At 53.6% G+C, this 26,724-nt stretch overlaps 1 protein-coding gene and 1 long non-coding RNA gene across 2 annotated transcripts in view; one reads left to right on the top strand and one right to left on the bottom strand.

Annotated features, from left to right (window-relative positions):
• The window catches only part of ARRDC1 (arrestin domain containing 1), a 37,933-nt gene extending 14,479 nt beyond the window's left edge, over positions 1-23,454 (bottom strand). The window contains exons 1-2 of the mRNA XM_021542277.3: positions 23,250-23,454; positions 6,008-6,118 (exon numbers count right to left, since the gene is read on the bottom strand). Of these exons, the coding sequence (XP_021397952.1) occupies positions 6,008-6,118; positions 23,250-23,367 (229 nt within the window). The 5' untranslated portion in view covers positions 23,368-23,454. The remainder of the gene's footprint in view (positions 1-6,007; positions 6,119-23,249) is intronic.
• Positions 23,455-23,460: 6 nt separating this feature from the next.
• LOC116184228 (uncharacterized) lies at positions 23,461-24,268 on the top strand. The gene is made up of 2 exons (XR_004148985.3): positions 23,461-23,584; positions 24,016-24,268. It is a non-coding gene; the product is annotated as an uncharacterized LOC116184228 (long non-coding RNA).
• The last annotated feature ends 2,456 nt before the right edge of the window (positions 24,269-26,724 follow it).

Below are 26,724 nucleotides of genomic sequence, written 5' to 3'. Positions count from 1 at the left end.
CCGAGTCCCCAGCTACAGGCAGAGATGTCAATCTCACTGCAGTCCCAGCACTCCACTCACCCCTGTCCTGCCCTCTCTCCTCATCCATTTTTGCAGCCAGAAAACTGAATATTAGATATAAGCAAGGGGCCAGAGCTCTTTAGCTCTCAGGAGCTCTGTCAGAGCTGTCAGAAGGGAAGCATTAAGTCTGTGCCAGGGCACTTGAGGTGACGCTGAGCCATTGCAGCTTTAGCACAGGACTCAGCCTCTGGTGAATGAAGTTAATACAGGGGATTACAAACTGCAACAAAGGAGGGGAAATGCACACATTTGCTCATGCCATCAGCAGGCACAGGTGCCACAGAGGGAGCAGCCAAGAGCCAGAAAAGCAACCTGCCAGCAAGCACAGGGAAAGCTGCCAGGAAAGCCTCGGTGTTCAGCTGCAAGGAGAGCTCTCCTGCTCTGTATGGCAGTGATGGAGCACAGCCCCAGCAGGCCCCACGCTCCCTTTCAAGGCAGCAACTTGCTTGCTCCAGCTCTACAAACACACAGCAGGAACAACCTCCCCACAGGTAATGCTGCTGAGATCAACCTTTCTGTAACACAGGAGGTGCAGCAGAGTGCCTAGCACTGAGGTGAGGGCTCCACTGCTCATAAACCTCTGCGTCAGCAGTTTCCAGAGACATTCTCAATGAATTAGCAGGATCTGGCTGTATGGCAATGCTGCAAAAAAGCCCAGAGGATTAACTGCTCTACTGAGGCAAGAAATTGGGAAGTGCTGAGGAAGCAGCTGTGACCCAAGGCAACTGCAGATCCCTCAGTGTGGATTTCCTGGGCTGAACCTGCAGCTACTGCTCCTGAACCCAGCAGCAAAGTGTGGCCAGGAGCTGGCACCAGAACATCCTTAGTGGCTCACCACTGCCCACAGACACCCTGCTGCTCTCACCTGGGCAGAGGCTGTCCATGAGCATCACCTGCTGCTCTGAGATCTCACAGAACAAGTTGCACAAGCCTCACAATTCTGCTTAGTCAGGTCACCAAGATTTTTAAATTCAGCTGGGAGTCAGGATTGTTACCCTGTGCCAACTGCTGGCCATGAAGGTGTTGTGCCAGGCCGGCAGAGAGCCACCCCAGGGAAGAGATGATGCACAGCTGCCCCTTTTTAGCTCTTTGTGCAAGAAATCTTCCAGCAGAGGAAGCATGTGGAGCTGCCAGGAAATCCCTGCAGCGCCTTCAAGCTAACTAACAAGCTGCCAAAAGAAAGGTCAGCTGGAAATTACAGCCAGCTCCCTGCATGAGTTCAACTCAGGTACAAGGAGGGAATGAAAAAAAACAGAAGTCTACCTTTGGATGCACAACCCTTCCACAGGGCAAGAGCTGTGTGTGCAGCTGGAGCTGCAGGGAAGGGACAGCCCCACGGGGGTATGATGGACCTGCTCCTCTCCGGCTGAACAAGGGCAGAGCCACAGCAGGGAGGGGGAGAGGAGCAGGAGGCTCTGCAGAGCTGAATCACTCCATTATATTGCATCAAGAGAAGCATCTCTGTGTCCCAGAGCAGCGGGTACAAGCGGTGCCATTCTGTGCTCGCTGCCACTCGATCCCCTGCGCCGCTGCCACCTACAGAAACCCTGCAGCCCCCGCCCCTCTTGCCTTTCTTTGCAAAAGGAAAAATCAACACCAGCGAGTAATCAAATCCAAGTGGGAAAAGTAAATACCCTCTTAGGCTCCCGTCCAGGAGGCAAGTAAGGAGCCCCGCTGGGAGCCCTCGGTGGCTGAGTGACCTCTGTGGCACAGCAGCCTCTCCAGCAAACAGAGCAGCGAGAGGCTCTGGAGCAGCTGGCACACTCTGCACTTCCCAGCAGCTTTGATGTAAAGAGCCCGAGTTCATTAAACTATTGGCCTGTGTGTGATTGCCAAGACTACAGCACAATCCCCTGCTCCTCATGGCTGCCTGCTGCCTCCAGCTCCTGCCCAGCCCCACCAGAGCCTTTCCCAGAGCACAGAGGATGCCCTGCTTGACTAGGGACAAGCCCTGAGGGGAGCAGGGTCCTCTGCATCAGCACTCTTCACCAACCTGCTCCAGTGGCACAGACAGGTCCTCCACACCCTGTTCCAAGGTGGGGACAGATAGGAAAGTGCCTTAAATAAGTGCCAAAGTGGACATCTGGGTTATTTCAGGGCCTACCTCATTTTTCATGTAATATACAGCCTAAAAAAAAACCCAGAGCAGTGTGTAATACAAGCAGCAGCTGATGCCAGAGGACGAGCTGCCCCCTCAGTTATTTCAATGCAAAGGTGTGTGGGAGGAGAAGCGTGGAGTCACTCTTAGAGGCTTAAAGAGCAATCTCAGCCTCGACAGTTTTGCAAACGTCCTCTCCCCCTCCCCCCACACGTCCTCAAAGAGCACAGATGGGTGTTTTTGGAAGTTACTGCTCAGGATGTGGGAAGGGATAGAGGGAGGTGGGCTGTTTGTCAGGCTGAGCCTGCCTCCCTGCACCACTTCCACTGGTGCCAGCACAGCAGTGGCACCACTGGAGCTGAGCCACTCACCAGGGATGGGCAAGACAGAGCCCCATTCACTGTGTGGCCTTGGGGACACCTGGGATCCTTCCTCAATCCAGGGCAATGCCATCAGACTGGATGAGCCCCTTTCAAGAGAGCTGGGGATGGTGTCACAGGACAGCCTGGAATCACCCTCTGCCCCAGAGCACAGCCTTGCTGCCAGTTTCCCTCCAGCAGGGACATGCTGCTCCTCCTTACCTTTTTTTTTTCAATGCACTTGTTCAAAAAGAAGAGATAACAGCATTACCTGTAGTGGGGCAAGGTAGGAACAGAAGAGATCCCTGAGGCAGAAGCAAATTCCTCCCTTCCTCAACTCATTTTCAGGCAGTGGCATCCCCTGTGTGGATAAGGCCTCTGGGGGCATGGCAGGAAGGCAGCCCCTCCACCTGAGACCAGGGCCTCCCACAGTCCCACCCTCCCTTCTGCTGTTTGCTTTTTGGTGGGAGAAGGTGGCACAGCCAGCCCACACCTGGAATCGCAGGCATGGATTCACCCTGGGGGTGGGTTTTATTCATCTGCAGGACCATACCAGGTGCCACCACAGTAACCTTTGCTTCTGGTGCTCTGTCACGGGTGGCTGCTGGTGCTGGCAGTGTGGACCAGCAGCTGGGCTGGCCTCATGCTCCTTTAGGAATCCTAGCTTGGAAATGCTTCCAACTCCCCTAACTCACCCTGGTCTCCTGCCATCACCATCAGCAACTTCTCCACCCCATGCTCCAAGAGCCAGCAGTCCAGCCTGCCTCAGTTTCCCCTCCCAGCCGGGTCAGCCCTGCAGGGAGGCACCCAGGGAACACCCACATGGGACACTCCATCTGTCTGAAGCTCCTCCATGCTTTTTTTAGGAAAGGCCAGGACAGCTGAGAGCTATTCCTGGAAAGCCTAAAAACGCCACGGCTGAGTCAGCGCCGAGGCTCTGTCTGCACAAGGCCATCGAGGGCTCCCCCAGCACGGCCCTGCCACCACCCCACTGCAGGGCTGAGCTGTGCCAGGACACTGTGTGCCAGCAGCCCCTCGGAGGAGGCAGACAGACAGGCAGACACAGAGGCAGGGACGTGGAGGAGCAGCCCGGCTCCCTCTGCTCTGCCAGCCCAGACACACATCAATGTCGCAGGGAGGGCTGTGACAGCAGACAGCTCTCTGTCCCTGTGCTGCAGGCTGAAGCACTGCCAGCCCCCAGGGCTTTTGTTCCATACCCCTGCAAGCCAGCACTGCAAATGCAAGGGTCAGCTTCAAAGCTGGTGGACTCGGGTCCAAAGGCAGCATTGACACTGTGCTTTCCATCTCCATCCCACTGCTCTCCTCCCATCCTCCCAGGGGCCCAGCTGTCCTGTCTGGATGCAGACATGGGACAAACCTGTAAGTCCAGGGTAATAATTCCTGAACATGAAAGGCAAATCCCCCTTGGCTGCAATCCCAGACAGAGACTGCCCACCCTCTCCTCCTCTGCTTCCTGCAGCTGGGAATTGGGCTGAGATCCCAGCAGCTGGGTCTGCACAATTTTTTGGACACAAAAAGCTGAAAAGCAGAGGTCAGTGACTGTGAGTACCCAGCACACTGCTCCAGACCAACTGCTGATACCTGGGCTGGGCTTTCATCATAATCTCACAGCAGCTCTGCAAGGCAGGACAGGAACAACATCACAACACACCTCAGTTTCCAATCACACAACTCCACAGGGACAGGTTTTCCCTTGAGTTCCCTTCACCTAAGGTAAATCATGCACTGCTGTTTCTTGCCTCAGCTGCCTGCAGCTCTGGGAGACATCAGCTGGCCTGTTCAGCCCCACTCACAGGCTCGTGGCTCTGTGACCAGCTCCAGTGCAGAGCCAGCAGCCCAGCCCTGCTGCCAGCCCCAGGCACCCGCTCAAGGCTGGCAGAGTCTGTGACACCAGTGAGTGACAGACAGCAGCACTGCACTGGGAGGGATAGAGCAGTCTGGGCTCCAGAAAACCAACAGCCAAAACACCAGGGTTTTCCACAAACACTTTAAGAACTGGGACTACTAAATTTTGGCCACATTTGGATGTCAGGCCTTCAAAGGGCACACATCAGCACATGGCTTTTCTTTCCATCCTTCTCAATTCTCTAGTCCTAGTTATCAAGAGGATGGCTCCCAAGGGCAACCTCACAAGAACTGACTGCCAAAGCAGCTATCAAAGTTTTCCAGAGGCTGCAAACCCAACAAACAGCACACCCACATCTTCCCACTCCACCTTCCTGCCTGTCTTTTGCCACTGCTCAGCTTGCCCAGCACACAGATGTGACCACAAGATCACAGCTCTCCCTCAAATCATTAAATATTAGAAACAAAAGTTGGAAGGAGCATTTTTCAGTGCAGTTGTAGGTTTAAACCTCTCCACAAGTCCACACTCACTTGCAGCCTACAACTCCCAACTCATCTAAGCTCAATGGTCTGCAGCACCTTACAGACCCCCTGTGACTGTGCCCCCACCCTGACATTCCAGAGCTGGGCTCTCTGTGCTCAGCACATCCAGAATCAGGCAGGAATGTTTCCCACTGCCCTCCCATGCAGTTTATCTCTGACTGCAGTCCCCAGGCTGTGAGCCAAGAGCCAGCCAGCCAACTGTCTCCCTTGGCAGGGCCCTGAGAGCAAGCAGCCCTCTCACCAGTTGCTGCAAGAATGGTGTTCAGTCTCCCCTCAGTGCTACAAGCTCTGCTTGGAAAATTGCTGAGCTAGCAGAAACTGCCATTTCTGTTTTACCCATTTCCTGTTATTTGATAAAACAGTACCAGAGGGCTGAGCTCCTGCTACCCTGGGCTTTTGCCACATTCATGTTAGGGCCACTGACTTCAGCAGGTGAATACTGGCACATCTTGATTTCAACAGGAGCCAGAGCACAGCATGAATTATTTGTGGTAAGGCTGACCTATTTAACAGCAGAAAGACAGCATTCATTCAGGCCCAGATCCCCCAGAGGCTGCTGGTGTCACTTTACCCACAAGACAATACAACCCCATGGCTATCTCTGTCCATCTCACTGGAAGCAGGGGTAACTGCGCTAGGCTGATCCTGCCACGCTCCCAGAGCTTCTCCTGAAGCACAAGTGACACATCCACGTCCTCTTTCACAGCAAACCACTGGCTTCTGCTGAGCAGCTTTGATCAGTGTTTTGTGAGCACCATAAACACACGTGGGAAGTGGAGCAAGGTGAACCCACAGAACCTTGAGACAGGGAGCAGCCCCGTGACAACTCTGCTTCACAAAGACCAGGGCCAGAGGATGCTAGCAGTGTTTGCAGGGTGGCTGCCAAGTTCTGCTCAGGATCCTTCCCTGCACAGCTCCTGCTAAACTCTTGTAGTCTCTACTCCTGGCTCCCATCCTCTGTGCACAGGCCAAGGCAGCCTGTGAGGGATATTTCACATTGAGGGGATGCTGAAGTCTTGGTGATACATTTCTGTAAAGCTTCTCTGAGCACAGATCTGCACCAGGCCTTTGTGGACAGTACCTTTGTCTGCCAGGGACAGTGTGCTGTTGAAGTACTGCTCCTCCACAGTCCATGCTGTGTCATTGATCTTGTTGGACACCCCACAGGATCCAATGCAGCTCACCTTGATGGCTGTGGAGAGACAGGACACATGTCAGCACTGGGAGAAAGAAAAACCTCAGGTTCATACCTGCCTCAGGTACTGTATGTGCAGGAGGATATACAGGAAAACACACACAGGGTGGGAAAATGAAGCAGAGGAATCAGGTCATGCTTTCATTCCAAAATTATGTTTTCCAGCACTCCCAGCACAACTGAGCACTCCCTGCTACCCCAGTGCTATGCCAAGGTATTATCACCCTTGAAACCCTCAGGCTGGTTTCCTTGCACTGTGGAAGCCCTTACCAGCAGCGACTGCAGCTCCCTGACAGGTAAACCTCTCCCCAAATGAAGCAGTGCTCCCTCCCAAATAAGGACTGGGTCCCAAAACATGCACCAGCCTCATCACTCTGGCTGAGAGCAGAACCTTGGGTGTAACTGTCCAGACAGGGATGAGCAGCCCAAGACTCTGTGGCCTCCTACCCCACAAGGAGCCAGGCATCCCACCAAGTGTCTCACCATCCCTGGGAGGAGAGACACGTTTGGCACAAGCTCATTAACCAGCTGAACGAGGGGTTCAGAGAGCCCTGTGTAAGGCATCAGCAGACAGCTGGACCCCCCACTGCAGCCTGGACAAGCTCTCTGCTGCTTGAATTCACAGGCTTGTCACCCTCAGAGGACATTCCCAGCCCCTGGGAGCCTGCTCCCAGCTGCTGGGCTCAGCTCAGCTTCAATGGCTTGCAGCAAAATCATTTTGTTGTTAACACTTGACCTGCATCAGGACCTCCAAAATGTCCATCCACACATCACTTCCCAGCCAGACACCAGTTCTAAGGGAGTGGTTTCCTCCTCTGTTAGAGACACACCACTCAGCAAAACCACACAGCAAGGTCTGGAAGCATCAGAGGTGTCATCTGACCCTCCCAAAAGCAAGGACAGTAATTTGAGCTATGTTTGTGCCTTGCCTGGAGAAAGTCACCCCAAGAAAGTCACTCAGCCTGCAGCGTGGCTCTCAGAGGAGCTCCCCACAGACATCTTCAGTTAGTCTTGGCCAGTACTCAGCAGGTTGAAATTAGATTCTGATGTCGACATTGGACCACAGAGACAGACAAACGTGACAGACTGGCCTTGCTGCACAGCAAGAGATGATCTGCACTGCTACCCCCACACAGGGAGGACACAGGCAGACCTATCGTGGCACAAACAGCCATCAGGGCTGTACCAGCCTGAACATCTCCCACCTGAATCCCAACAGGTTTTGCAAGAGCTGGAGCCCACAGAACTCCCTTACTCCATTTGCCAGGTGAATAGTTCTGCTGGCAGAAAGGTGACAGGACCCACCAGACAGACACTTTGCCTGTCTGACCCATCTGCTCCCCTGTATTCCAGCTGCATCCACAGGAAGCATCTCCCTGGGAAGCAGGTGGCCAGTTTGCCTTGGCTTAGGAGCTCTCCCCTCTCCTCCCCAAGTGTTCTCAGCCCTGTTGATATCAACACCTCCACCCACCTACCCAAACACTGAGGGCTGCATGTTATTGCTGCTTGCAGCCACCTCCAACAGCTCTCCAGAGCATCTGCCTGGCCAATATGACTGACTCAAGACAGGGTGGAAAGAACTGCAAATCCAGCCCTCTTTGCAGGGGCAACTCATAGCTCATACCCCAGTCACAGCAAGGGGAGTCAGAAGTCAGGTGGAATGAGCTCCTCAGGGCTTCAAGTCTGTAATCCCACAAGGAAGGACAGTCTCCCCCACCAGATGTCCTGCCATACCCTCACAGCTGACCATGACCACGAGATGAAGAGCCCCTTGCAGTCCAAGTGTTGTTCTACACTCAAGGACAAAAGGATAAGCAGCTCCAGATGCCAACTCTCATTATCCAAACATCAATACAGCAGCAAGGCTGACACATCACTGCCTTGTGTCCGTAATGTGCTTCAGCATTTCCAAGGCAGGGAAAGAACAGGATAGCATGGTCTGGGATGGGAACTCCTCCACCTCAGCACAGAGGACACCTGAGCTGATACAGGTGGCCTCCTGAGGTGAACCATCACAATGAACCTTCCCCATACCCCCAGGTGACATCCAATACTCTCTTTTGCCAGATGGCAGAGCCAAAGCCACAGAGAGCCCTCAGCATCAGGAGCAGGAATGGTTTTAACAGGGTGGTGTCCTGTGTATCTACACATCAGTGCTCCCACCTCGGACATACTGCCACATCTCTGGGCTCACAACAAGCCTGTCCCACTCTGAATTAGCCCACATAACACAGATGGATCCAGTCAAATCAAGCCCACACTCACCCACTCCATTCCCTCATTTTCACACAGGAAGTGCAAGCAAGAGAAGCCCAACCAAAAACTGGAGAATGTTCACATCCTTCAGGAGCAAGAGCCCCTGAGCAGGCTCCCCTGCACCACAGGAGTTTATAGATCACCACCATCTGTTCAATGCCCAGATAAGGGGCCCACAAACTGTGATTGCAGCCCAATGCTGCACTGTGGTGAGGAGGCTCTCCTGTTCCAGGGAGGCAGGTGGGTGGGAATGCTCAGGAACACACGCTGTGGCACAGCTCCCTTCCCACAGCAGACAGGCTCAGCAAGCAAAGGCAGTGGGTTTGCCTGGTCTGACACCCAGAGCCAGCCAGTGGCTGGGGCCCTGCTGCCATGGTCAAGCACTAGGGCTAAAGTCAGACTGTGTCCAAAAATCCCTCTACAGCTTGCTAAGGAGTTTTTCAGAAGAGAAGCTGTCAGCTCCAAGGCTTCCCAATTAACCACTGGCATCCCAAAGTGGCACGGTCACAGCCAGCCTGTGCCTAGAGAGGAGGGACAGTCTCTGGAGGGATTGCTCTGAGGCCTCCAAGGGGTTCCAGTCCTTCAGCCCCACCACAAGCCCTCTCCAGCCACATTCCCTGACCATCACACACACACCCTGGGGTTGCCATTCCAGCCCCAAGCAACAGAAAGCAGCATTTCAGCTGAAAAGTTTGAAGGAATTTAATTCTCCCCTTCCCTCTATGCTCCCAGTGTCCCCTCACCAGGCACACCAAGTCACCACATTTAGGACAAGCCTTAGAGCAGTTCATGGGGCAGAGTTTTGTTACAGAGCATCTTCTCCAACCTGCTCCAGATACCTGAGCACCCCACACCTCATTGGGGAAAAATGGGGTGGACAACAGCTCTGAGCTATTGCCCCACAGCTGTCAGTGTGGTTGGACACAGGGATTGCATAACCCACCTCATCCCCCAGGCTCCTGGAGGAGCCAGCAGATCCCCAGGCCCCTGCAGGGTGGGTGATGCTGGGGGCAGCAGGTCCAGGACAGCCAGAGAGCCCTCCAGTTTCATGCCCAGAGCAGGAAAGACTGGCAGCTACAGGGCCAGGTTACTTGGGATGTTTCAGAGGTGCCTGGTCCAACAGATCAAACCATTCATCTCACTCCTTATCAGGTTTTGGAATAGTGAACCATAAAATCAGCCTCTCCATGAACATCCCATGTGCAGAGGGAGATACTGGGAGCTGGCCTGGCTCTCTTTTGTACAGGTTCCTGCCCACAAACAGGAGGAAGGACAGGGATGTGTGACAAGCACAGCTCATGCACGTGCCCTGGGGGCAGCTGGGACCTAAAAATGGCATGGTCAGTATGGACCTGGCAAAATCAGCACCATCACAGCTGCTGCAAATGAGCACCTGAGCACAGAGTTTGTCAGCCTGCCTATCAGGAAGCAAAATGCACAGTCTGAACCTTTCCAAGGAAATCTTGGAACTGCCAAGCTGCAGACAGAGGAAACAAGAATAGTTTCTGCATCAGAATAAGCTAGTTCCAGTTATTAGAGACCCATTAAAAATGCCTCTGGAATCCAGTGCTACCAGTGGCCCCAGTCACCTCCCTCCTGCTCTGCTCCTTGTTTACCCAGACTGATTTCAATAAATACAGAAAAAAACAAAGTCCAAAAACTGTAGAGTGGAAGGGGGAAGCAAAGAGAAGAAATGAATGATGAAGCCATGCAGAAGGCAAGAGCCCTTCACCCCCACAGTCCCTCAGGGACTCAGGGAAGCGGGCAGCTCCACATCCAGCCAGACACATCTTTAGCAATGCGCTGCAGCATGTGCCAAATGCTGGAAATAAAAGGAGACAGCTCAGCCATATCCATCTCTGCACAAAGTAAAAATAGAGATGCCAGGAGCTGGGCACGTCTGCCTTCTTCCAAGGTGATTTAAGGAGAGCAGCCGTAGATTTCAAACTGCTTTTCCTCCTGACCCAGTGCATTGCCCTCCTCAGGGGAAGAACCGGCATGGCACGTCAGGCATGAGGAAAGCCCAGCACACACATCCCCTCCTCTGCCAGGGGCAGGCTGTGGGTGCACATCCCTCCTTCCAAAATCCAGCCACATGCTGAGCAAGCAGAGGCTCAATGGTCACCCTGCACTCAGACCCAGTCCCAAGTGAATGCCTCTGACTTTTAAGTCCCACCTATGTCACACACCTGCTACAACAGGTATGGGCAGAGGGGGAGGGAAGAGGCTGCTGTCTCTTGGTCAGCTTGGATTTTCTAGGCTGGGCAGGGGAAGCAGTAAAACCGGTTCAGAGAATCATTGAATACCTTGAGTTGGAAGGGACCCACCAGGATCACCCAGCCCAACTCCTGTCCCTGCCCAGACCCCCAAAATCCCACCCTGGGCATCCCTGGCAGCGCTGGCCAAAGGCTCCTGGAGCTCTGGCAGCCTCGGGGCCGTGCCCATTCCCTGGGCAGCCTGGGCAGTGCCAGCACCTCTGGGGGAAGAACCTTTCCTGCTCTCCAGCGTGAGCCTGCCCCTGGCACAACCTGGCACAGCTGGAGGTGGTGGCTGTTGCAGTTGGCAGCAGCTTAGGCAGGACAAACAGACCCTCCTGTCAGTCTCTTTCCTCCATGAGGACGGACGAAGAGCTGGCAACTGAGCTCTGAAATGGCACTTACAAACAGCCTGGGATTTTGCCAGCTGAAGCTTAGCCGGGTCACCACGTGGCCTCAGCCATGTCTGCTGGACCCAGAGGCTGCAGCCGTCCCTGCTGCAGGGAAGGAGGGCCCAGCCCTGCACAGCTGGGATGAGATGGATGGCAGAGCCACTGTGCCTACAGTGACCCCCCGCAGCACAAGGGAGCAGGGCATGCTTTAGTGACAGAATAGGAGGGCACCCAGGGACTGAGATACCCTTTGGAAAACTCCTGCATGCTTGGATGCAGCTAACAAGGGAGCAGAGTGGGAGAAAGTGCTGTGGGAGTTGGGAGAGTCAAGTGAGTCTGCATCAAAGAAGTCTTCATTTCATGGAAACCAGCCACAGGAAGGCATCCCTCTCCATCAGAGCCATGGCAGACCATGATCACCACATTTCAACTGATTCTCTCGAGCTGACAGGGACTCTCTGAGCTGCAGGGACTCAGAGCATCCATGAGCTGGGAATGAGCCATTTTCCATCCCAGGGGACAGAAGCAGCCTTGGGAAAAGGGGATGAAGGATCCCCCTGAGCCCCAACCCCTCCCCAAAGCATGGTAGTAGGGACCTGGTTTTGGCAGAAGGATTGGCTGTCACAGGATGGGCAGCAGGAGGTCACCTCAACATACAGCACCACAGCTCCACCTTGGAGTGACACCTCTGGGTTCAGCAAAGATCACAAATTTGGGTACACCCCGAGATCCTCCAACCTGCATCTGTGTGAAGATGAGGGGTTTGAGGTTCCCCACCCTGCCAGATAGCACTGGTAAAATGGAAAGCCAGGGAGAGAGCAAGACCTATAGGCAGAGCAAATTACTCTAAGTTTGTAAAGACTGGTAATTCCTAGAAAATTTCCATGAAAAGTGGACACCAAGAGGGGCAGGATTAGGTTTTTCTACTGATGGCCTTTACACAGAAACACGCCCACACAGTTTCAGACAAAAAGGACTGAGCAGGAAGGCTGGAAATTCATGAGATACAAAAGTCCCTCGTGCATGAATATATTGTGACACTACTAATTAAACCAACAGCTCCTAATTAAGTCTCAGCTATCCCCATCCTTCTGGGTCCATCCTGTCAGTTCTTGAGACACAAATAGTCTTGAGCATTTCACAAGCCAGTGAGGCAAGAGCAGAGCTTACAACAAGTGCTGGAGGCAGTGGTGGGTTTGGAACAAGGTTAAGGATTGTCTGAGGAGGTTTTATCTTCTTCCTTCACAAGAACCCAGCACAGGAGCAAGAAAGGGATCTGGCCTCTAACGTGGAAGGAAAGGAGGTGTCTAGAAGAGTAGTCTATGCTTTCAATCTCAAATCAAATCCAAGCCTGTAGCTGGGCCCTGGGAGGGGACTTGTCTGGAGCTGATGCACAGGGAGCAGCACATCTCCCACAGCACCAGCAGCCTGCAGATCCTGGAGGACTTGGCTGCTTCTCCCGTGACCCAAGGGCTCATCCCACCTGCCACAGCCATCACAAGCTCACAGCCAGAGCAGCTCTCTGCTCAGAGGCTCAGACAGGCTCCCAGTGAAATTCTGCATGGTTGCTGTGTCTGCCCCCTCTCTGTCCCTGTGCTGCTGCCTGTGGCAATGCTCCTGCCACACATGAGCCCAGCTGCAGCCCCTCTGCAGTGGCACAAACTTTAGCATCATTTAGGAGCAAGAGCAACCTCTGCTGTCAGCCATTCCTTCCCCAGGTTGGCACTTGTCCTCTCCACCTTGCAAGGGGTTGGACCAGCCAAACCCCTTACAGCAACGCAAGGGGCAGTCCCTCCCTCCCCAGCCTTTCAGTGTGCTGATTTCCAGGGCAGCAGAGCCAGCCCTGCAAATCCAAGCTCAGCAAATGCAACCCCAAGAGCCAGCAGTGCCTGTTACCCTGGCTGTGGCAACCGGGTTATACTGTTATACTGTGTCCAGTGCCAGGCTGAGGCAGGAGGACCCACCTGGATGTCCCACCCAACCTGCAGGAAGCCCAGACCCTCCAAAAGCAGCCCCACACTGTAGGAAGGCTGAAGCAGCTCCTCAAGAAAAACTCCACCAGTAGCAACCCCAGGGGAGGGCCAGCTCTGCCACAGGGGCAAAGTGACCCACAGTCATTATTTTGGCTATGCATGAATTATTTCAGCCAGAGTCCAGCCCAGCACAAGGAGGGGCAGGCAGTATGGACACACAAGGATGTCCTCATTTCAGCAATGCAGAAGCCTGCAAAGGGAGGCTGGGCAGGTGTGTACCTGCAGAAAAGCAGGAGAACAAATCTTCTAAGTCCTTTCCCAGTTAGGTCAATTCTTCCCCCTGTTGCAAGCATTTTCTTCCATCAGGCTGAGAGCAGCAGGAAAACCTACATTTTCCAGCTCCTCCCCAAAACCAAGGGTCAACATAAATCCTGAGACAAAAAAGCCAACTCTTGGGCTCCTGTTTAGAACAAACTCCTGCTCAAACCAAAGGCTTTTCTCCCTTGTGGAGCAGACAGGTTTATTTATAGCATCACAGTGTTTTATCAGCATGCTGGCTGCCCTCAGAGGAAGGGGGTCATCTCAAACATCTGGAATTAAATCCTCAGCTGAGCACACTTAACAAGCCTGGCTCTGCACATGTTGGGCTGCAGGGGGAAAACTCACCAGTGAGCAAGGCCACACAGGCTGTGGCAGGGGGATGAATACGTGCCACAAAGTCTGTGCCTTGGATCTGCCAGAGGCAGCTCCTTAGCAACAGGCACAGAGCACCACAGCACCTGCAGTCAGGTGCAGCCCCAATCCCCATCATGCTACTGCTGCTACAACCCCCTCACTGCCCCCCAAACACGCTCCAGAAGGGGATGTTGGGGTAATCCTTCCTCCAAAACTGCCTCTTGCAAAACAAGGACAAGTTTGGGATTTTTTTTTAAGCTTCAGACTGATGTAGGGCCCAGAGCTGAGGCACACAGACTGGGAAGAGGTGGGGAGAAGTGGGCTTGCTCTGCTCGAGAGCCCACAATGGCAGAGGTGGTTGTACCATAACAGCCAGGCAGAGCAGAGTCTGGACATGTCCTGGCAGTGCCTCAGACCAGTTTTGGGAGCCCAGACTTTCATCCCATCCCATCCTGGCACAGTCCAGCAGAGCTGCTCCAGACAGTGCCTGGTGCCACACACAGGGCTGAGATCAGCGCTGTCATTCTTTGGGTACTCCTGCAAGGAGACCAACTGTGTCCCACCCCAACACGCTGAGGCACCATCCTCTTCCTCCCAGGCCAGGCTGGCAGACACAGACACCCCTACGTGCTGGGAACAGCCAGATCAGACAGCAGTGAGAAGCTACTTGGCAGAGAGAGGCAGATCTCACAGCTCCCCAGGAATATCTCCATGCCAGCCACCCACCTGAGCCACACTGCCAGCACTCACAGCCTCCTCCTCTCCCAGCATCCATCCTTCCAAGTATTGGAGGGGAAAAGCAGAGAGGTTGCAGAGGAGCAGAAGGCTGGAGGAGAGATGGAGGCAGCATTTTGTGTGGAGCTTCTACTGCTCCAGGGTGTGAAGCCAACTTTTGTCTCAAAAGATTTCTTTCTTTTCTGCTATTCTGGACAGAAATTCAGAGTGGGAAACTGTGACCTGTTTGGAGACTGCAGTGCCTGGCCCCCTCCTAGAACTGCATTTGAGGCTCACTTCTGTTCATGCCATCCATGAGGAAACAGCCTCTGCTGCTCTCAGGTGGGATGGACTGGGATGGGACCAAGCTCCGGGCAGGGCCTGCAGCTGCCAGCCTGGCACAGGAACATTTCATATTTAAGATCTCAGCAGGGTGCAGAAAAGTTTTACTCATGATCCCCTGCACAAGACAGATTTATTTTAATAAATTTAATGTAGATTTAATTTACTCCATCCTTCTCAGGGGACCTGGGTAATAAGCTAGATTTTGTGAGCCCTGAATTTAAGTAAACTGGGTTTTTCAAAGCAAAATAAGGCTGTACATACATAAGCACTCAGGGCATCTTACTCTTCAGCACTTGGCCCCTACAGCAGCCCCGTGGGAAGGGAATGCAAGTCCCAGATGCCCAACATGCAGCCAGAGAAGTGGAACAGAATCAGCAGCTCACCCTGGCTCACAGGAATGCTGATAGATACCAGGACCTGCCAGCACTCAGCACTTCAGCCAGACAGAGACCACAGCCACCCTTCCTTAGACTGAGCAGTGCTAAAACAGAAGTGAAGAATGTAAATTTTTTTATAGCTTGCCCAAAGTGAAATAGGTTTCCACCCAGCACTTAACACTACTTTAAGCCAGAGGAGTTAAGATATTCTGGTACAATTGACTTGGCTGTCTAAAAAAGGAAGAGCTGAGCAAAAAAACTTCACCACAGCCTACCACAGAGCACTGCAGGTGCCAGGGGGGATGTGCTGGATGCTGGTGTAAGAAAAAGCCCCTTAAACTCATTAACAAACACAATTGTTCTTCCCCAGCAAGTGCAAAGCCTGGCACCTTTTCCCACCTTGCTGGCAGAACAATTGCAATTCCTATGGAAAAGGAGCAGCCAGGGAGGCTGAGCTCTCTGATGTCCTGGGAACACGCCTCTGTCCCGGGAGCACGCCTCTGTGTGCGACCCCTGCCAGCCCTGCTCCACTCTTCCCACAGCCTGGAGCAGGTTTGACGAGCTCTTTGCCCAGACAACCCCTCTGCCCCCGCCGCAGGAGCATCACCCTCCACGCTGGGTGCAAAAGCCACTGCAGAAGAGAAACAGCCGACTGATCAGGTTTCCCTACTTACCACAAAGAGGTTGATTCACCAGAGCCTACTCCCTTTTCAGACTCTTTCTAAATAAATGCTTCAAAGACTTCTGGAAATTCATGCTTAACAGGCTTACTGTAATACCAGAGCACCAAGGCTCCTGTGGGCCAGGCTCTGCTGTGGGACTGAGTCACGCTCATTTTCTTCTGAGACTCTCAGATATCCTTTTCTAAGGGGAAAGGCTACAAATCCTGTTGGCTGGTGCTCATTTTGGGAGACCCTCGCTGCCACCCACTACACAGCCAGACACAGCTCTCCTGGCCTCAGCAACAGACAGCCCTGCAGATGTAAAGTTCAGGAGAGATGACACTTCTCCATCCCCTCCTGGGGCTCAAGAGATGCTCCTGGGCACGAATTCCCCGTCACCCACTATCCAGACAAGGAGCACATGCAAAGTCAGCCCAGCACCTGGTGGGGCAGAAGGTCTGTCACAGGCTGGACACCCCTGGGGCTGCAAGGACCCAGCCCAGAGCACAGTGTCACAACCCGGCATCCTGAGCGAGCCTCTGCCTCCACGGTGGGAGAAGAACTAAAGCAGCACACTCAGGCCTGCTCAGCCATCCTGGAAACAGGAGCTTTGGTGTGAGGGGTTGGAGCCCACTTACAGGGAGAGGAGCCAGGAGCAAGGACTCAGGCAACCTCATGGAACCACATCAGGGTCAGTCCTCCTGCCACTCCAGGCACTGAACTCACAACTCAGCACACAGAACTGCTGAGACACCTCCAAATAATTTAGTGCTGCTGCAGCTTCCAAGCACGAGCCAGGAGCCAGCTCCCCTCCTCCTAGAAGGGGAGGTTTCAAAGGCTTTTTCCTGAAGAGCCTTATTTAAAAGCAGTAAAGCAAGCCTGCATTTAGTGCCTCCTCATTCTGGCTGGGTACCAGCACAGGTAGGTTCTTGTTGGGGAGGCAGGAAGGCACAGCATGGGATGAGAGATCCCAGCCCCACCTGCTCCCTGCTGAAGATCCCAGCATGGGATGAGAGATCCCAGCCCCACCTGCTCCCTGCTGAAGATCCCAGCATGGGATGAGAGATCCCAGCCCCACCTGCTCCCTGCTGAAGATCCCAGCATGGGATGAGAGATCCCAGCCCCACCTGCTCCCTGCTGAAGATTCCCCATGTCACACTGAGCTCTCGTGCACTGCTTTTGCATGTCTCAGTTGTCAAGAAATCTCCCAACCTCAGCATCTTCAGAGAAAACAGCCAGAATCCACTTCACTAAGGATAAGAGCTGCTCCTATGATTTTCTTTGATGCCATTCAACACAAGCAGCTGGATTCTCTATTTATAGCAAGATCATCAGTTTGGAAAGATGACTTATGCTCTTGTTATCACCAGAGCACCAGATACATAACAAATCCTCACTATGCTGGGAGTGCCACAAGTTGGTAAGACAGTCCTCATGGTCAGGCTGGGCTCCTCAGAGATCCAAGCAGACAGAAAAGGAACATCTGGGACCTGAGCTGAACCTCTGGCCCTGACATTCAGACCCCTGCTGATAATCCTCCATCAAGAAGGCTCCAATTTCTACCCATACACTGAGCATTCCTTCCTAGAGTTGTTGCCTTACAAGCCAGTTTTATCCCACTCTTATTGCAGGGAATATTTGGGAATCAGGAGGGTGTTTTTGGGAGGGATGAACAGTGAATTGCTGCAGCATTGTTACCTCTGGTCTGAGCTGCCTGAGCCAGAACGACTGTCAGAAAGCAGAGTGCCGTCAGCAAGAACAAAGGAGTGGAAGTCATAAGCATTAGTGCTCCAGAAATGATTCATGCTTCTTGGAAGCAGCTTTTGCTATGGATATCTGACAAACTCCAGTTTTTAATCAAGATAAGGTGCTCAAAGATCAGGGTGTTTCTAATTAATTCCAGGTTGGCACTAGCTTGCCGCCCTCATGTTGTCGAGGGGGTCAAAAGCAGCTCGATACTTACCTTAGGACACCCCATGTCCTCTTCACTGCCATCATCCAGCATCTCGAGACCCCAATACACCTGTGAGAATTTACTCATGCTAAGCAATTCAAACCCATGGCACTGGCCACCCCACTGCACAGAGCAATAGCCAGCCACAGGTACCCACATTGTGGTGAAAGGCCTCTACCCACAAACTTAGGGACAGCAAAACATCTCACTCCCAGCTGACTTGTACACCCCATCACTTACTTTTAATTTACCATCAGAGAGAGTGGGGAATGTGGATTTGCTGCTTAAAAGCCATCACAAGCAGACAGAAGCCTGAACACCTTTGTGGTATGGATCCATTTCACCTCTGTTTTGAATCCTGAGCACAGCCCAGGGACTCTGAGCACATGCAGGCACAACTGTGCACAAGGCATAAAACATGCTGACTGGCAACAGTCTGGTCCTTTGCTCATTTTCTCCTCTCCTAAGCACTTTGCATTTCTCCACAAGAGATTTGAAGAGTGACAGATTTTAAGAGCAGCACAAAGAGGCAATTAACTTCCACAGCAATTCCTGTCACCAGACTCCAGAGGTCACACCAGTAGCCTAAAGGCTGTACATTGGATATCTTAGCAATCAGCCCTCAAGAAAAGAGGCACCAAACCAAAGGCCAGCCCCTGACATGTTTGCCAGGCCATTTCAGGAGTAGCTGCCCCAAGCAGGAGAAGACCTTCCCCAACGCCTGGTAGAGCACCTTTCTCTATGCTCTGGCACAGGTCAGGTCTGCAGCAGCCCTGCAGCACAACCCAACCACCCTACCCCCTTCTTCTCTTGAAAGGGCTCCTCTCTGGATAGCAGAGGATGACCCACATGTCCATCCTCTTCTTACTGGCTATGAGAGCCTCTAGCAAGACTCCACCAAGCCAAGTGACAGCTGTGTCTTCTACACACCTACTTCTTCCCTGGGGATGACTTACAGCATGAAGCATTCCGCAACACGCTCCGAGTGGAGCATGCCCGTCCATGCACTCCCTGGCTGCTCCTCCTCTCCCAACACAGCCAGGGATAGGGAGCTGCCTCGGGATGAGAGGGATGGAAACCCACAGGCTTCTTCCTCCCAGCCAGGGAGCCTCCCTGCCGCCTACCTGACTCCAGCCCAGAAAGACAAGCTACATCTCTGACAGCTCTGCACCGCTCCAGGGAAGGGATAAGCACTCACACCCCGTTTGTCACACTTGGAAGCAAATCAGACAGACAGAGCTCCACTTCACTTGTCCTCCCATTTTGTTAAACAAGGGATGGGAGGCCATGGCATGTCTCCTCGCCAAGGAAAGCAGTTTTTCAGCCGAGCGCAAGCGGTGCGCAGGCGGGGGGAGCAGCGCAGAGCGGCTCGCTGCAGCGACAGAGACACAAACCCATCTCGTGATTAGTTATTGACTCCAGAGGAGTTGGAGCTCCAGCAGCAAGCCAGCCAGGAGAGCAAAAATCCCTCTTTTGTTCCCCAGCCTCAGACAGACTTGGCCACACAGCTCCTCGTTATCTCTCTTCACACAATGAAAAAAGAAAGTTAATCCAGCTCCCCTACAGCAGGAGCCATCCAGCCTGAGGGAGTGATGCTGTGGAGCCATCCGTGAGCATTCCTGAGCTGGCCTCATCCTGCCACCCACCACTGCTGGTGGATACCAGACAGCTCAAGGACCTCATGGGACATTGCCAGGATCACCAGGGACAGTGCCCTCCAAACTGCCAGGCCTCGCTCAGCTCTGCGGCACCACGCTCCCTCCCCACAAGGCACCCCAAAGCAGGGACCAGCAATGGGGTCCCTTCTGCCCCAATGGTGAGTAGGTGACCCATGCTGCCAGCACAGGGATTTCCAATCCTCCTTTACACACAAACTTCTGACTCAGGAGAAAGCCAGACCACTATGCAGGGACCGAATCCACCTTTTCCCCAGCACTTTCCCAAGCCACAGCCTTCCTGCAAGAACAATGTTTTCCACTGTACCAGAGGTCAAGTTCTAGGAGAATTGTGGCCATTCAAGCCCTTTGGTGTCATCCCTTCCCCTCAGGAAGGGCACAGGTTACACACATGTCAGAACAACCAAACCCAAATTTCTCCCTAATGCCCTTCTAGGGAACAGAAGTTACCTTTTAATTTGGACATCTGACCCAGAATTTCAGAGCCCTGCTCTTCATTCCCCTTCACCACCAGCTTTCTCTGTCCTCCACATGAGAAGTGAGAATATTTACTACATTTAAGATCAGAAAATTATGATTCATGGGCTCTCTGCTCTGTGGAAATGGGAATTATGTATGTGTATTTCTAGAGCATGAACAAACACGAGCAGTGTCTAGAGCTTTGTAGTTCAAGGGAGTGATTTTAAAGTCAACTTATCCCTGCATAAACCTGGACAGCCAAATAACGGAGTGGAGAATAGCAAAGTGCTGAAATCTGTTCCGGAAAGCACTTGCTGTTTCTTTGCTCTTGGTGGCCTGGCAGAGAGGGCTGTTATTTTAACATTACGCTTGTTGAAGCCTCACTGAATGGCAGGCACGACCAAAATAATCCACATGGGCCCTGGAAGCCACAGAGTTGAGAGGAAAGTGCTCCAGCATCTCCAGGCAGCACAAGCCTTTGTTCCCACATGCTCCTGCCGGCAACCAGGACTGCCTGCCCTGCTCCAAATGAACTGGCTTCCCTCCTCCTTCCCCACAAATTAACTCCATCTCCAGCTGTCCCTGCGCAAGCTTCCTGTAAGATTAATTATTCTTTGTGCACACACGTTTGATGATTTACCCAGCAAACCAGGCACAATGATCAGGAATTCTCCATTTCCATCAGCGCTCTCCCCTGAGGCTCAGAAGTTTTCTGGGCAGGTCCCTCACCCTGGCACAGGCACAGGAAGAAATGTGGCTCCTCAGAAGGTCCACATGAGTCACCAAGGACCAGTCAGTATTTGTGATGCTGCTGCAAGGTCAGCTGAAGAAGATGTGCTCCAGAACAGCCCTCAGTGCCAGTCAGCAGGGCTGGCACTGACGCCAGTCTAAGTGGGAACATCAATGATCCCAAAAAGGTGTGTCCCCAGCTACGCTGCCCCATGACCCAAGATTTCCCCCGTGTTTAGCAAGGCACAACGAGCTGTGTTTGTTTGCACTGTCACCTTTCAGAAGGTGTAATTTGCAAGAGCCAGAAGTTACCGTGTGAGGAGTCACCTCCAGGCTGGTTCCGGCTGTGATCTCACACACCACAGCACCGAGAAGTCACCGCGCCAGACTCGCCTGGCTCAGGAAATGGAAAGCACCAAATCGTGGTGCTGAGGGCCAGACCTGCCAGGGGTGAGACTTTGTGTCTTCTCCTGGAAGCAGTTTATTAGCCTGGAAAGTCACAGTTGGCCACAGAAGGTGTGTGGGGGCATATACAATGTAAAATGAGTTGATTCCACACAGCTCTCCTCACAGCCCAGTAGGAAGCCAGAGGATGTCAGGTTGTCTGATCCCTCTAGTGCCGAGCCCACAGTGCTCAACAGGGCTCACAAGTCTCTTTAAGATCTCTTTTGCTGTTACAGCAAAAGGATGTTTCAAGCAGCCACAGGAACCTCTTCCTCTGAGGGTGGGACACTTCCTTCATCCAGGAAGAAGGAGAGGGTGCCCAAGAAATGAAGTATGGAAGGTTTAAGCACCAGCAGGAGGGAGAACACACAGCAAAGTGTCACCCTGTGCTTGGCAGAAGTTGGTTTCACACCCAAATGTGACTTAACTGGGTGAGTTCTGACACCAGTAATGGAAAGTTTCTAGCCCAACTCATGAAGCCACTGTACATGAAACAGTCTAGAAGAGCTGCTCAGTGATCTCAGCACAACAGAAGCATCAATCACATGGAGCCCACATCAGATTTCGGCTCAATGCATCTGACAGCTTTCCTAGAGCTCTTACCCAGCTCTTACCAAAATCCCTGCACTAGCCCCAAACACCAGATCCCACAGCAAAACCCCTCCTGAGTTCAGGACCTGTACTTAACACCAGACCCTGATACTTCTCCGAATCAAGGCAATAAGGATGCAGAAAGGAGGTCTAGAACAAAGAGAAGCCTTTCTCCTTCCCTACAACAACACCAGGAAGCAGAGGAGAGCTGGTGCAGAATAGAACCTGGCAGGTCCTCCTCAAATGGGAGTTGTAGAGGCAGCAGCAAGTAGCTTTGGCCAGCTGGCAGCACAAAGGGCCAGCACACCAAACCCTCTAAGGCCAAACTCTCATCCCTCCCAAGAAGCACCTTCAGGAATGGATGGAAGTCAATGGGATGGGCCGAGGGAAGTCAGCCAGAGTTCATTAGGAACATCTTTGCTGGAAGTGCATCCAGGAGTATTCTCCAAGGAGATAAACGCTGGATCTGCGACTGTTTTGCTCTGACAGGAGTTTAACAGGCTACAAGTTTACACTTGTCCTAGATACTTTTTTTTTCCACAAGAAGCTTCCAAAAGCTATTGCAGACAACTGGGAGAGGTGCTCTCAAAAGCAAGGCACCGGCAGGCAGAGGCACCATCATCCAGGCTGACAGCTCTTGAACAGAGACTTCACATTTTACATTACTTGGTCTTTTTTCCCCCCTCCAATAATTTGTTACAAAGGAAGCAGCATGCACACACGAGAAGCAAGCAAGACCTCAGGGAAAACAGCAAATTGGTTCACATTTCCACAGCACTGAGCACAAAGCTGACTTGCAAATGCGAATGACTTCTCTCAGGCGGGGGAGGAAGCTCCCAGTTTGGATGATCCGAGCCCAACCAGCTCATTTCCCTGCAGTCCAGCCCCATCCCTCTGCTCCGACGGACTGCACCAGCCACGAGCATGGCCTGAGCCTTGCGTGGAGCAACAACAACTCCTGCTCCAGACCACTGCTGGCACTCACAGGACCTCGTACACACCGCGGACATCTCCCACACTCGCAGAGCCACAACTCCAATGCCCCAGTTCATTCGAGACCTTACAACACGGCTGCTGGCTGCGGACGGTGCCTGCGAGCCGGTGGGTGGGTGCCGCTCCTGCCGGGACACGGCATCGCCCACCTCCGCCCAGTTCCCTGCCCAACACATTCGCGTCCGTCCGACCCAGGGCACCAGGCTCGGGGCTGTGCCGGGGCGATGCCGGCAGCCCTGGGAAGCCGCAGGACTCCGGGAAAGCCGAACGAGACGGGCGAGCCCCTCCGCCACCTCCCGCTGCCACCCTGGGCACCCGCCAGCTCCGGAGGCTGCCGTGGCACAGCCCCGCGCTGGGGCGTTGTGGGAAGGGGGTTGGGAGGATGTTTCCTTATTTTATGGGATAGGAGCAAAAAGTAAGAGGAGGAAGCGGAGGAAGGAGGAAATAATCCAGCAGGTTGCTCCCATCAGCCCCTCCCGGCCGCCGCATGGCAGCGGGGGCGGCAGCGATGGGGCAGCCCCGGAGCCGCCGGTCCGCAGAGCCGGGGGAGGAAGCCCGGCCGCGGGCCGGGGCAGCCCGCGAGCCCCTCCCCGGGATATCCGCCCCGCGGGGCACGGCAGGCCGCGGGCTCACCTCGGTACTGCAGCGAGCCCGAGAGCCGCACGGTGACGGTGCCGGCCAGCGGCTCGCCGGGGCTGTAGACGACGCGGCTGTCGCCCAGGCGGATCTCGAAGAGCTGCACCTTGCCCATGGCCGCGCCGGCCCGGCCGCTCCGCTCCGCTCCGCTCGCACCTGCGGCCCGCGCTGTGCCGGCCCCGGCGGGCGGGACCGCCCCGGCCCGCCCCGCCCCGGCCGCGCTGAGGGAGCGGGGCGGTGCCGAGTGCCCGGGGAACGGGGCAATTGTGCGGCCAGGCTGTGAGGGAAGGGTAGCTGATGGACCCCTCATTGCTGTAGGGTCGGGCTATGAAGTAAGGGGTAGCTGATGCAGCCCTGACTATTAGAAGGGAAGGAGCCGTGGAGGAAAGGGCAGCTTCAGGGGCTGGGCTGTGCTGGGAGGGAAGGGATTGCCTGTGGGGTCAGGCTGGGAGGGAAGGAGCAGATTGTGGGGCTGAGCTGTGAGGGAAAGAGAATGGTGGGTCCCTGACTGCTCTGAGGGAAGGAGCAGGTTGTGGGGTCAGGCTGGGAGGGAAAGGAGCCACTGTGGGGCTGGGCTCTGAGGGAGAGAAGTGGTTGGGGCAGGCTCTGAGGGAAAGAAGGGGTTGTGGGGTCGGATGTGAGGGAAAGGAGTGGTTGTGGGGTCGGGCTCTGAGGGAAGGAGCTGACTGCCCAACACGGGGCCGTCTTGCCTCCTGGTGATCCCTGCTCCCTCTAATCTAATTTCCTCCCTGTAATTCTCCAGCCCCAGCTGTCACCTCTCCCTGCTCCTGTTTGTATGACCCCAGTTGCTTTAAGTGTCCAGTAAGAGGCAAATACAAGGGACCTGACAACAAACTGGGACTGGAGCTGAAGAGTCATTGATGACCCCGTACTCTCTGTGGATCAGTGGGTGAAGGTCAGAGTGTTCCAGGAAGCCAGGGATGACCAGCGCACTTCATACATTTGCCATGTTCTCCCCTCATCTCTGCCTGATTGAATAAAAACCATCTGTAAAACCCACACCAAAGGCAGCGCCAGGAAAAGGCACCTCCCGGCCGCTGGCGAGCAGGCTGTGTACACAGGCAGAATGAATAAGTGTAAAAGGAGCTGTTTATCTGCAGAGCACACCCAGCCCGGACCTGGCTGGACAGACAGACATCCTCCCACGGCCCCACAGTGACACCAGCCTGGGGATGTGGGGCTGTGGGACTCTCCGTGCTGCCTTGTGGTGGCTGTGGCAACCTGAAAATCCTCACAGGGTACCAAAGGAGTTTGTGTGCTCCAGGCACACAGGGCTCCTGCTGGGAAGCCTTTCCAGGGCCTCCCTCCTCCTCTGGTTTCCAGGCTGCGTGTAGTCACAGGCTACAGACACACAACAGTCTTGTGCCAAGGCTTTCTGCAGCTCATCTCCTCCCGCAGGGCGTACCCTGGGATCCGTCCGCACACCGCTCTCCTTGTGCTGCCCTTAGCTTCTGTTTTCCCAGGCTAGGCACGCCAATTTGCTCCAGCCTTTTTATTTTGTAAGACGAGCCTGCAGCCTCTTTCATCAGTCTCTGCAGCCCCTATTTAGCTCTGCCAGCAAAACCAAGCAAATTAGGAGAAGAGAGGGGGGTTGAAAACACCCTGAGCTACAGCAGATTTTACTGAACCCTTTTTCCCCATGGAAAGTGGCCAAAGGATCATGCTTTGAGGCACAATTAGGGCTACACCATCTCTGGGGCAGCACTGGCACCCTTGCCCAAGAGGGACACCACACATGTGACAACTCAGGGTGGAAAAACCCTTCACCAAACCCAAGCCCCTTGTGCCATGCTGCAGCTTCACCTGACATGGAGATTTATGCACTTTGTTTGCAGAGAAGATAATTTTAAGCACAGCAAAGTTGCTTGCCCAAGGTCACAACGTGAGTAAAAAGGATTCCTGCATCAGGAGCTGAACAAAAGCACCCAGGCACAGCTACAGTTCTGCAAGGATTTGTGCTAAGATACACAGAGTCCCTCGTCATGCCATGGCCAGCAGCGATGCCACAGGACAGCTCCATCCCCTGGATCACAGCTACACTGGGTAGAGCAGTCTGTAAAATGTAACTGGATTGATATAATTGAAGCATGGAGAAGAAAAGGTTTCAGGGAGACTCCATTACAGCCTTCTAGTATCTTAAGGAGGCTTTAAAAATGGAAAGAGAGGGACTTTTTATATGGCTAGGTAGTGACAAGACAAGGGACAGTGGTTTTAAACTGACAGAGAGCAGGGTTAGATTGGATGTTAGGAAGAAAAATCCTTCTTAGGGGAAGGTGAGGCCCTGGCACAGGTCCCCCAGAGGAGCTGTGGCTGCCCCTGGATTCCTGGAATTGTCCAAGGCCAGGCTGGACAGAGATTGAAACATCCTAGGATATAGTGTAAGGTGTCCCTGCCCATGGCAGGGGATGCAATGAGAGATGATCTTTAAGTTCCCAAACCAGTCTGTGACTCTATAATTCAATGTATACAATGCCTGCAGTTCCAGGGCGCCCATCATCCCCCCAGTGATGCCATATTCAGGAGGATTTTACTCACTGCAGTCAAAACGTGTATTTACATTCCTACCTCCCTGCTCACCCCAGAGCCATTCCTCTTATCTACTTGTGTGAGGACTCATTGGAGTTAAAACTCAGAGCAGTTAAAAAAAAAGTAAGCTAAGGATGTTTAGTAAACTGCCATGGTTTGCTTTCTGATATTTTTGACTATTGTTTTGCTTAAAAAAAAAATGTTTTGAAGAGTTTTGTTGTTGTGGTGGGAAATCTCACTTCCTCTGCATTCTGTGTGCTCTCCCTGCTTCCCTTCCCCCTTATTAAAAGGGAAATTTAAAAAGAGAGAAGAAAAATGTCAAGACAAGCTCTAGAATAAAATTTTCCTTTCAGATGTCACCACATTCCCCTAACTTCAAGGAACATGAAATTTTCTGACAAAGAACATAGTAGTTATTAAAAGGGGAAAAAATTATCAATAAACTCCCTCTCAGCAGCACCTGAGCCGGGCTTTGCCAGCAGCACAGACGAGCTGGAAGCACAGGTGCTGGCAGAGCAGCTGTCAGTGGTGCCACATGTGGGGAAAATGTGCCCACGGAGGGCTCAGCTGTGGCCGCAAGTGCGAGACGCACAAGCCTCCACCATTAAGTCACAGACATTGCTTGTCACTTCTGTTTGTTCCCCTCTTGTCTTTCCAGGAGTTTCCAGACGCGGACGCTGACACGGAGGAGGCGCAGCCCCACCTGAGCGTGCCTCAGTTTCCCCTGCGCCGGGGCTGCTCCGGGAGAGGCAGCGCGGAAATGCCTGGGCGCACCCGGGCCGTGGCTGACGCCGCGGTACCGGCGGCGGCAGCGGCGCGGCTCCCCTGGGGCACTTCGTACCTCCAGGTCATTTCCACCCGCCCCGCGGCTGCAGGGGACAGGGGCGAGCCTGGCAGGCGGCACCGCGGGGACACCCAGAGCCTC

The sequence above is a fragment of the Lonchura striata genome, chromosome 17 (assembly GCF_050655825.1).
Source record: "Lonchura striata isolate lonStrDom1 chromosome 17, ASM5065582v1, whole genome shotgun sequence".
Taxonomy (NCBI): Eukaryota; Metazoa; Chordata; class Aves; order Passeriformes; family Estrildidae; genus Lonchura; species Lonchura striata.
The sequence above is the reverse complement of the archived record's forward strand: the minus strand, read 5'-3'. Positions and strand labels throughout refer to the sequence as shown.